At 42.9% G+C, this 12,525-nt stretch overlaps 1 protein-coding gene across 1 annotated transcript in view; it reads right to left on the bottom strand.

Moving 5' to 3' along the window:
* Positions 1–12,525, bottom strand: part of LOC129105266 (plexin-A1-like) — a 186,626-nt gene that overhangs the window by 125,312 nt on the left and 48,789 nt on the right. Inside the window, 1 exon segment of the mRNA XM_054616196.1 lies at positions 8,258–8,440. Within this exon segment, the coding sequence (XP_054472171.1) occupies positions 8,258–8,440 (183 nt within the window).

Raw genomic sequence — 12,525 nt, 5'->3', positions numbered from 1 at the left:
TGCGGGTGAACACAAACGTACATTTGTTTCTATACACACACACACACAAACATTAATCATCTTAACGTCACTAAACCAGAGGAACTAATCAAAAACAATCTATTAAGAATCTATTAGCTTGGCGATGCGTAATCTGATAAGCCAGCTTCCCATAGGAGAGTGTGAACGCGGATCTGGTGCCGTCTGCATTTTTCACAGTATATTAGCAAATGTGTTAGTAACTCATGTATTTACACTCATTTACACTTGTCATGTGGTATAATGAAGATAAACATCCTGTTATTAACTGAGAGATTTAAGGGAACCATCAGAGTGCTGCGTCTTGTTCCGTTATATGTTCTACTTCCATGTAACTGCATCACTCTGTAAACAGTCGATCCTTCCTGCAACTCTATCGCTGCAGGTTCATGTAGCTTCCAAGCGCGGTTGTTAAGGGCTTGTTGAGAGCTGTACAGCCATTTGAAGATGGTCCTTTCCATGCCAATGCATTTACTGTGAGCTGCTGGGCTTGATTGCAAGAGACAAGTGTGTGAGACGTTGTCTGAGCATGTCAGTGCCTGTAGGTATAAAACAGCCCCTGTGGGCCAAAGGTAATCTATGCCCGTTGTGCCACTCATGCCTATCCCTTTGGACACTGTGCCGCCATCCAACATGCACCAGTGTGTGTCATTACATTACATTACATTACAGTCATTTAGCAGACGCTTTTATCCAAAGCGACTTACAGGAAGTGTCCAAGTTTGGGTGTGTGTGTGTGTGTGTGTGTATGTATATATATATTATATATATATATATATATATATATATATATATATATATATATATATGCATGCCTGAATGTGCTCATTTTGACTTGTTGGCTTGAGATATGACAACCCTTCTGGTGTCAGAATATGTGTGTGCATGTGTGTGAGTGTGTGTCTTGCCAGAAGAGAGTGTGTCCATGGAGCCTTGGCGCTGGGCCATCAACCAGGTGTGCTGTTGGCTGAATCAGCCGGTATGGACGCAGCAATGCCAGGACACTAAATCCTCTACCAACAACTTCACTTTCTAGAGGCACAAATCAAGCTCCATTCCAAATCACTATGCTGCATGTTCTATTCAATTTAAAAAGGCCCACATTATACTATGGCATTGTCTAATACATACAAAAAAAGTGAACTTTGACTTATGGCATAAACCTTAACTTATATTTGTTAATATTGCATTATATAATAAAAAGACTCTTCAGGTATACTTAAAAAAAGTAAACAGAAATGTAACTTTTCACGAATATATAATATGAGAAAGCGGGGATTCTTTGATGCACCATCCAGAGATGTTTAATGGAGATGACCTAGAAACAGGCTGGCCTCGTCCTTACTTGGATCATGTGAGCATCCCAGCTTGCATCCAGACTCCTCTAATCTTCCCTTAAAATGGATTCAAGCATGGTACATTTATTATTCATCTCCCTTTGCTCTTTCTGTTCCTCCTGTCTCTTTTTTCTCCCGGCTTTCTCCCCCCCCCTCTCCTCTCCTCTCCTCCACTCCTCACTTTGCCTCATTAACCCCTGGTAGTAGTGAATTAGGACGGGAATGCCGAGTTGGTGAATGAGTGCCGTGCGGTGCGGTGCAGTCACACGCTGCTGGACCGGGCTGAAGTGCATTAGCACTGAGATTATCGTAGGGCTGAACTGTTACAGCACAGGAGCCCACTGTAACTTATCCGGAGATTTACAAGTGATTAGTTTTGAACGTATTGCTCTGCACCGGTGAAATGACTGGGTAATAGTTGGGGCTGAGTTTAAGTAGAGACATTTCCTTAGATTTGCTTTTAAGTAGAGCTTGCAGTACTTCATAGTGTCCCTTACTGATGTGGATACTATCTACTGGATCATTGGGGTAGATGAGGCTCTTGTAGGATAAAGGTGTGGAGTTGGAGACACTGGTTTAATGAGACTGGGTGGGTGTATGTGTGTGGGTTTGGATGGCATTGAATATTTTAAGAAGAGCCCTCATTACTGTATACCCTTAAAACCTGCGTGCTAAAACCAGGTTTCTAAGAAGTGAAAGTATGTGTATGTACCCAAGGTTGTGCACGTACTTTCAGTATCCTAACATGTATGTACATTCTGTGTGTGTATGTGTGTGCGCTCTGCCCTTCTCTTTAATGAGAGACAATGATTACAGAAAGACAGCGACAACTACATCTCATATCAACGCGCACACACACACACACACACACACACACACACACACACACACACACACACACACACACACACACACACACACACACACACACACACACACACACACACACACACACACACACACACACACACACACACACACACACACACACACACACAATGCTCAACCATTATCAGGGAGAGGGATCTTTGATCACAGAAGGAACCAGACGGACAGAGCGGAAGGAGAATATGTTAGCAGCAGATGAAACAGAAAATGAGAGAGAGAGAGAGAGAGAGAGAGAGAGAGAAGAGAGAACAGAAGCGGAGAGTCAATGTGAAGGAGCAATGGATGATTCCTTTTATTAATTCATAACTGTAGTTTTACACTGACATTTATGGATGCCTTTTAGACATTTCTTTTATTTATTTTTTTACTTACGATGTTCAACAATCTATATGGCTGTTTCTCTCACACTGATGAAAGCAGAGGTGGCAGCGTCCGAGGCCTGAGGTCACACCTGCATGTTATATTCTCTGTGTGAAATTCTGCAATGACAGCCTCCAAGGCTCGAGTGTGTCGCTGTGTATGAATATGTGCGTCTGTGAGAGTCCACAGGGAGATGTTGTGCGCGTTGTTGGGTCGAGTATAGCCACGCAAGAGGACATGCTAACAGATGGGAGAAAGACTCGGGCTGGTAATGACGAGAGATAATTGATATCCAGACGCTTCATATGGAGACACACTCACTCTCAAAACCTGGAGAATGTGCAGCGTTTTCTTGGACAGACGTGAACACACGGACATTCATTCCCCCTGTATTCGCTCTGGGTGGGACGGCACAGGCCAGAAACCATACAACACCGTCCTCTGTACGTGAAGCTAGCTGGCCGGCAACTAGTTCATTTGATTAAGATGATTTCACGCTAGGTTGCATGCAAAGAGAGGGTACTTGTGGTATGAAAGAAATACTGTATATGCTCGGCTTGTCACACTCACATTATGGCTTAACGGCGCACTGTGTGAAATCGGAAAGACGCCATTTAAATGCTGTGCAGTCAGGAGAGAGGGTAAACCAGAAAATGATACATTTTTGCTGTTAATTTGGGAACATCCTGATAAGATTGCATGACTGATGGGTCTCTGGGACTAAATTAAGTGGAAAAAACTCCACTTCATTTTGTGTTGTATGGAAAGTGTAATTTATCCGATTTGTCTTTAGCGCCGGGTCTCAACATCTCCTCCCTGTATCTGATCCCTCTCATCGCCCTTTTGCATCCCCATTTGCCCCGTCTCTTTTTTCATCCGTTCTGCATTTGTGTGTGACCGCATGCAGTGGTGTGACCTAATGACCGAGTGCTCCCAAACGCCCGCACAAAGCCAGCCTCTGTGCCGCTGCCCGGGCCAAACAACCTCGTGGCGAGGGTGGCTGAGCCAAATGATGACACAACCCCCTCCCCCTCCTCTTCCACATTTCTTCTCTCCTTCCTGACTTCTTCTACTGGTCATGTATTACTGGTGTGTTTCCACAGTGTGTTTATACCAGCCTTTATTTTGGGTGGAGGTCCTGTCTCTAAAGGCTGGGAGGTGGCCTGAGTCATTTAAAATGCAAACCACACAGAAACACACTCGGGGGAGTTTGACAGGGCAGCATAATGCACCGGCGGAATAACAATCATCAGTCAATTAGGCCGTGACATGGTCTCTTGATGATGACACACCGGCAGTCCCAGTGGAATACATCAATGACTCCACACACACAGCAAGACTCAGGAACAAACGTCGCTGTCACTGGTTATTAACCGCTAGAATGCCACTTGACCAGTGCAATAAATATAAAAACACAGTGGATGTAAAAGATGACAGCAAACAAACAACTCTAATGGTCAACTAGCTACAGCAAGTATTTGATAATATTTGTTAGATTATTATTATTTCATAATTATTCTTGCCTATCTTTCATACTAGTTGTAAACCACTTTTGATCAACTAAGACTTGCTATCCGCCATCATTCATAAAAACCCACTGTGTCTTAAAGAGGCCTAGTTTATCAAGTCTATGATCTATCAGCTGCCCGGCTGATGCCGTCATCCTCTCATCTTTACAGATAACACAGCTGATAGGGGCTCATGTTCTTGCTCAAGGAGACCTCAGCAGAACCAATGCTAATTAGTTTATGGAAACACTCTGGCTGTTGCAGAGGTCAATCATGTTATCTCTTTTCTTGTGAGACACTTACACTCTGCTGCCCTCCGCTTTACAAATCCCTGTTTGAAGGACACGTATTCTGCATTGCTGAACTTCTTTTTATTTATTGTACTTTTACAGTATGTTTTGTTTTTGTTACACTCGACATTTAGGAGATATATTTGAACTGACATGCTGTCCGATGCCTCCAGTTTGCTTCATTGATGCCCCGATCAGATGAAATGCAGCAACTTCCCCTCCGCAGCACCACCTGAGCCTGGCAGAGCCACAATGGGCTCGCAGCGGGCACCGGGGGGCTCTACCACCTGGAACACTGGCCACGTACACACGGCAGATGGCTCGAATCGACCGCCCCCCCCGAAGGAGGGCGCAGCTGAGGAATCCCAACGTGCGTTTGCGTATAAATGTGTGTGCAGCTCTAAAGACAAGCACTTAAAAATAGGTATTGGATTATCGACCTGAACTCTCTTTTGTCTGGTGGTCTCAGCCAGCCTATTGAGATTGTGTATTTGTGTGGGCGCGCGTGTGGGTCATGGTGAATGCCCTTTCATTGTAAATGCTCAACAGCGCCTTAAAGTGCAAGAAGTGGCCCAGAGAATCGCCCGCTTGTTATTTAAATGTCCATCTGCTGATGGCTTTACAACACAGACAGAGACGACTTAGTTACGGTATCTCTTTAGAAGACTTAAAAAGGAGAGGGTGAGATATGAAACATAATGTAACGCTGCCGTGCTTAAAGATGAACAGCGACACATGGTGACCAACGGCAGGCCGAGCCAAGCAGACAGAAATAATGAAACAGTCAAAGGGAATGAGGGCTTTTAATCCTAAATATTAAGTGCAGCGTATATTGCCAGTCCGCCGCCGTGTCCTTGACCGCAGCGGTATCCAGATGACCGCTGGAATTATTCAATCACACCAGTGGACATCACCTCTCTTTATCACTTCCTTCTCTCCTACTCCTCCTCTGGCTCTCCTCTCTATCTGCTCCATCTTTATCTCTATCTCCCTTCCTCTCCTTGCATCTCCTATCTTTGTAGCATCAAACCAGGACTCATTAGTAAAAGCTCCCTCTGTGTATATATATATGTGTGTGTGTGTGTGTGTGTGTGTGTGTGTGAGTGGCCAACGGAGCACAGAGGGACTTCATTAGTGCATTAAACATGTTGTTTGTGCCACCGTTGTGTTGCTCCGGTAACCTTGAGCGTTGGAGTTGGGTAAAAATAGACTTTGTGTAGATAGCAAAAGCATATCAAAGCACTTCAAGTCCAGACAAATGAGCAAATGAAGAGATGCTTAAGGTGTAATAATGTTATTTAAAAAGGAAACATCTTTAAGTACCCTGATGAAAACAAGATCTATTCGTAACACACTAATCTATACAACCATGATGATTAAAGATGTCCCTTCATTTTTTTACCTGCAAAGACAGAGCGTTGGCTTTTTTTCGGAGTGGATGAATTGACGAATTCTGAAAATCCTCTCCCCTCTCATCCTCTCAAAATAAGACAGAAACGCGCACACTAGAAAGCTGCCTCCTTTTAGCACAGTCATCCATCTTACCAATATTCTCCCTGTTTCTGCCCCTATCTCCCTTCAGCACCCTCAGGCATGGCTATATAAACAGCATTCAATGCTAGTGCTCTCCAGAGGGAAGTATAAGAACAAGGAATGCGCTCCATCATGGCATCATGGTCTGAGTGCACTCCCACTAAACTGCCAGCAGCTAACAACACACACTCGTAGAAACAGATCCTGATGACTCAAACATCTTATTCTGCTGATAAGATAATATGCACACATATTAAATCACTTATAGAAACAATGACACAGATTGGAAGAGGACAAATGCCTGCCGGATCAGTGAGGAATTATCCGTTATCACACGCTACTAATTCAGTTGCTCTTTTTCCATTTTTTTTCATCTCTCATCATCTCTTCATTACTTTGCCTTTTTTCTCCATTACTATCATTATTTTTCTGGCAGAGCTTTGAGTGTGTGTGTGTGTGTGTGTGTGTGTGTGTGTGTGTGTGTGTGTGTGTGTGTGTGTGTGTGTGTGTGTGTGTGTGTGTGTGTGCTTTAATGTCAGGTTTTAGATATTGTTCCCTTCTATGCAAATTGAATATTTTCCAAGACCAGATTTCTTGTTGTTTTGGAATCTTCTGTCTGAAACAGAAGGCAGCCACAAGAACTGCAGGCTTTTTGGCAAACACACAAATGCACAACAAAACACACGTAAAAAAAAAACCAACACACCTCAGCAACCTGCCCTAGCATTGCTTTCTCAGGTGTTCCACAGAGTGCACAGCAGCACAAAAGAAAAGACATGTGACGACGGCTAAATAAATAAAGGGACTACTGCCAAGCTAAGTGAATGGGTGTCACTTTGACAAATGCACAGCGCTGAATCTTATTCAACACTGTATTGTTTGTTGTCTCTTGCTCCCTCATAAACACAAACACACATACTCGCACACAAATCCATGCCATCACAAGCGTACACATTATTATGCGTACTGTGAGTGACAAACACACAAACACCGCGTGCATACACAAACAGGCATTAAAAGCGCACAAACACACGGGCTGATTATACATTCATAATATTGAATGGATGACAGGTCTTGAGCAGTGCGGCGGGAAACGGGGTGAATTCTAATGAGCTACCATTTACCCGTCGTCCATAGACTGGATACACACACACACACACACACACACACACACACACACACACACACACACACACACACACACACACACACACACACACACACACACACACACACACACACACACACACACACACACACACAGTAACAAATACTCAGGCTGCACACAAGCATGTCACACAGATAGAATCGTAATTATGGTACATTGTAAGAGTGTAGATCTCAAATACAATCGCCATGCCATCCAAGGTTCCAACCAACATTAATGTTACATTAATGTATAGTTAACATGGTGTCATTTAGGAGCTTTCTCATTCCTCCACAAGAGGATACAGCAGCTGCCTTAGTGTGGTCCAAATGTGCATCTGATGTAGACACAACCCGCAGTCTCGAAAGTAAAAAAAATATATATATATATATCTTAAAAATTAAGAAATTAACTCTCTTAACATGCTCTCCAAAGGAAAAGTTTAACTGAAAGTCAAACTCTAAAAGAACACGGAAAGTTAAAAAGTCCACCCATCAGTGCTCCGTCCCTCCGTCCTGCCCTCCACCTACCCACCTGAATTAATCCTCACCACACAGCTGACCAGAACAGAAAAGCCATTCCCTTAGTCATAGCTGTTGGATTGATTGAAGGCGAGCTCTTAAAATTAGAGGCGAGGCGGTACGTGGCGTCGGGATACAGCAGTAACATTTTATGTGTGACGTGACTAACATGACAATCGATGAGAGGAGTAGCCACGGACTCGCTCTGAATTGCTTGTTAAACGAACAGGTTTTAAAGAGGCACTTGAATGTCCCGTTGGAAATGGCCACTAGCGAGAAAAATGGAGTTGACTGCGTTTAATCTTAGTGTAAAAAGTGCCTGCAAAGCGCTCAGTGTCAATGAACAATGATTAAGCTGCAAGCATACAGTTCATTAAGTGAACAATAACCATTACTACCTTAAAAAAAATCTACTCACCATTTAAAAACAGAAAGAAAATCTCTAAATGACTTGCATCCATTTTGCTTAATTTCCTAGAAATGACAAGCACCAAAATAAGCAAGTTTGCTCTACACTTTAGAAGCAATTTCTCTTCAACTACAGCGCCCAAAAGCAACCAAAACTAAAAACAACCAACATGTCATTTGATTGATATGGAAATGGAAGATTGGATAAAAAAAAAAGCCCAAAGGGAGAAAAAAAAAAAATTCCTACCTTCTTCAGTTTGCCATTACGTGTGCCAACAAAAGCCAAGGTGTTGCCACGGTAATCGTACGCCGCCACCGAGGTCATGCCATCATCTTTGTCGATGAAGAGGGGGATGCCCTCGATGGTGCTGGTTCCACCCAGAGGCTGGTTGAAGTCCTGGCCACAGAAGTTGTCGTCTATCTGCAGCGGCTGGAGGAAAAAAAAGAAAACACAATCAGACGAAAGGGCCTCGCAGAAGAATAAAACTGTTTGAAATTCAGTTCTTAATCTGAGGATGTCGTTTTATAGTATTCATTTTGAACTCTAATAAGTAAAAACACAAAAGTGAACAAGGCTTTCTGTGTGTCATTGTGTTTTTAGATGTTCTAAAGAATGCCACACAGTCTATTTTATCTTGTGCACCTTTTTGATTCGGTACATCCACAGCTTCACAGAGTACACTTTAAATAAATAAAATGTTTAGTATTTTGAAGCCCTATTTTGGTTAAACAGTTCAAAGCCTGGAGAAAAGGAGGACTTTAAAAGAACAGGGACTGAAACATGACAAAGGTTCAGATCAAGCCCCAGACATCAAGCGCCTTAGCGAAGGGATTTCCAAGGTCGGTACCTTGAAAGCAGCAGAGCGGTTCATAATTCCACTCACAGTGGGAGTAAACACAGGGCGATATGTGCAGCATATTCAACACTTTTACTTTATTATCCAAAATGTTAACATGAGCCATTAATAAACACAATTTTCTTTTTCCCTAGCAGAATCCCAACATGAAAAACCCTCCGTGTATTGTAAAGCGTTCAGTCACGGCGGTTTCATGGCGGTAATGCTGGTGACCATATCTGGAGCATTCTCATGTCACGAGGGGGCCGTTGCCCCCGGCAATCCACTGACCCTTAAAAGGCCTTAACCAGTCACCACACACACACACACACACAAAGCTTAATCAGTTTCCTATGAAGAAGGGTTTAAAAGCCACAGACAATGAATGGTTTGTTAAACTAACACATTTGTTACTTTTGTAGATATTGGCTGATTTTGAATAGCTACACACATGCCAAATATTTACTTTTTCAGCTTCTCAAATGTGAATTTTTTCTTGTTTTCCCATGATTTATATCATCGTTAATTCATCATATACGGGTTTTAAACTAAATGAGCAATTTAAGGACATCAATTTGGAATGAGGGACATTTTTCTGGATTTATCAACTGATTGAAATTGTCGCAATTATAGATAATGAAAGTAATAACTACTAGCCCAAGGTTTTAATGATTTAAAAGTTTGTGCATCAATCCAAAAACAGGCAATTCTTGGATGCTGCTTTGGCAATACCGTGTTTGACAGAAGCCAAATGCGTGTGAGTGAGAGAGTGCAGGCATGTGTGTGTGTGTGTGTGTGTGTGTGTGTGTGTGTGTGTGTGTGTGTGTGTCAGACGCAGGGCTGCTGATTGACTGCTCAAGTGTGGAACTGAATGGGCGTCAGTGTGTGTCAAACAGAGCCAACAGACGCATGTGTGAGTTACACACACACACACACACACACACACACACACACACACACACACACACACACACACACACACACACACACACACACACACACACACACAAACACAAACACTAACACTAACACTAACAAACACACAGGGAGTGTGTAAATGGCGGTGTAATCCAGAGTCTTATCACTACATCATCTGATTGATCCACAGAGGAGTAAAAGATAGCACCCCCCCTCCCTCCCTCACACACTCTCCTTCCCAATCTGCCTAAATTGCCTGCAGCTCAGCACATGTCAATAACCAGTTATTCTGCCTTTTTCTACTTTCTCACTCTTTTTCTCCATCTGCTTCCAGCTGATACAGTAACTGAGCAAACATCAATACCCCCTCCCCCTGTCCTTTTCTACCTCCTTCCATCCATCCCTTCTTGCCTCACCACTCCGCATCACCCTCTTCATCCCTCCCTCCATCACTACTGCTCCGTCTGTCCCTCACGCCCCTCTTTGGACCCGCGTTATGTTCTCCCAAAGAGAGTGTAGAGGTGGGGGTTTGTGTGGAGGGTGGAGGGGTTATCAACTGGAATGCTCTATTTTTCTTCCTTTGCACAGTGATCAGTCACATGGTAAAAGCAAAGTGTGTGTGTGTGTGTGTGTGTGTGTGTGTGTGTGTGTGTGTGTGTGTGTGTGTGTGTGTGTGTGTGTGTGTGTGTGTGTGTGTGTGTGTGTGTGTGTGTGTGTGTGTGCGTTTAATAAAGTGAGGGACAGGAACACACACAGCCATTACCTGAAACAACTTTCTTTTGTAACAACTAATGGCTAGGGGGCAATCTCTTTTTCGGAACAAAGGCGACTGACAGAAACACACGTGAGGACTTGTAAACCTGTGCACACACATACACACATACCAGTTGTTTTTTTTCTGTGTGCGTGCAACAAAACACTTCCCATCGTCTTCATACAACATACAACTAGGGGCCATCATTTTTAAATCATATAGTCATGAGAGAGAAATCCATCAATCTGAACTGGAGTCAGCCACACACACACACACACTAACACACACACACACACACACACTAACACACACACACACAAGCACAACACACACACACACACACACACAAGCCAATGCCGTCAGAGCCTAAGGAAAACAAGTTAAAAGGGTTAATCCATCTTCTAAGGAGGAGACTCACAGTCGAAACAACACTGTATACAGTAGCCCCAAGAGTCCATAAGGGTTAACACGGACCACTACACACACAACGCACACACTAGCACACGCACACACAGTAGCCTATATGGGTCTCTCTGGGGTACTGGAGGGTAAAGGTGCAATAGCATTCCTGCAGGTCTGGAAGGTTTAAACAGCACAGATCAGCGTGAAAATAAAGGGCGTTTCCCTTGAGGTTGGAAACCATTTTAATGGAGGCTACATTCTTATGTTGGTTCTGCAATTTAAGGCCTAAATGATCCCCACGTGAATTGGAGCCGCTATTCAGATGGAAAGAATATTTCCCTCTGTGGTCTCTGCGGGGTTATTGGCTGGAGACCGTATTTAACGTTCCGCAGCGTTTTCAAAGACACAGAACTCCGACGGGGATGAAATAGTTAAGCCAACAACCTTCCACTGACTTTGGCAGCAGGTTCTTAGAAATGCAGAAGAGTTGGTTTCTTGTTTTGATTTTTGCATGATGCATGTGGTGTTGAATGAATTTGGGGATTTGCACTTCACTGGGGCTTGGTCTTTTTCTTCTTATAGCCCCGTCCCAAAAAAAAAAAAAAAAAAATGAGTATGATTGTGTGACAAATGTGGCACCACTGTTTTCTACCACTGTTTAAAACACTTCTAGTCCATTACTTTACAAAGAAGGTTGCAACTTATGATTATTTATCTACGAATCAATTGCTTCGACTAAAACTTTTATGGAAATGCAATAGTTCGAGAAGCCCACAGTTTTGTCTGACCAACCAAAGCCCACATTTTTTAGTTTATCATCATACAAGACCAAGAACAGAAACATATTGTCTTGTGAGGTGTAACCAGTGAATTTCTTGCTTAAGATATAGTTGAAAGGGTTAACATACATGTTTTGTAAATTTCCCCGCTGCGGGACTAATAAAGGATTATTTTATCTTATACAGTCTTAGGGTAGCATTATACTGTACTTGGTGTGTTTATACTTTATAACTGTCAGGGTCTTGTATTCAAGGTCACAGATGTATGTAACCTAGATACTGCTGATAATATATGAGATATGCACAAAAAGACACACACACACCTATGTATATACTATATATATATATATATATATATATATAATATATATATATATATATATATATATATATATATATAAACCCAGAGTGGTCTCGAGATAACAGCTAGAGGTCACGCATGTTGCTGGTGAACAGCAACAACTGTGGTGGTTTCCCCTGAGTAGAGCTGCTTCAGCCACTTCACATTGCAAAACGATGAAATATAGTCATTCATATGGCACCAAACACACACACACACACACACACACACACACACACACACACACACACACACACACACACACACACACACACACACACACACACACACACACACACACACACACACACACACACACACACACACACACACACACACACACACACACACAACCCCGCCCACAATCACACTGACTGATTACAGACGTGTGCTGGTTGGCCCCCGCTGAAGCAAATGGTTGAATAATCATCCCCCTATGATTGCTATTTCTTTAACGTATTACGTCAAGAAAATATGTCTGGGCAC

This window comes from Anoplopoma fimbria, chromosome 17 (assembly GCF_027596085.1).
Source record: "Anoplopoma fimbria isolate UVic2021 breed Golden Eagle Sablefish chromosome 17, Afim_UVic_2022, whole genome shotgun sequence".
Lineage (NCBI taxonomy): Eukaryota > Metazoa > Chordata > Actinopteri > Perciformes > Anoplopomatidae > Anoplopoma > Anoplopoma fimbria.
The sequence above is the reverse complement of the archived record's forward strand: the minus strand, read 5'-3'. Positions and strand labels throughout refer to the sequence as shown.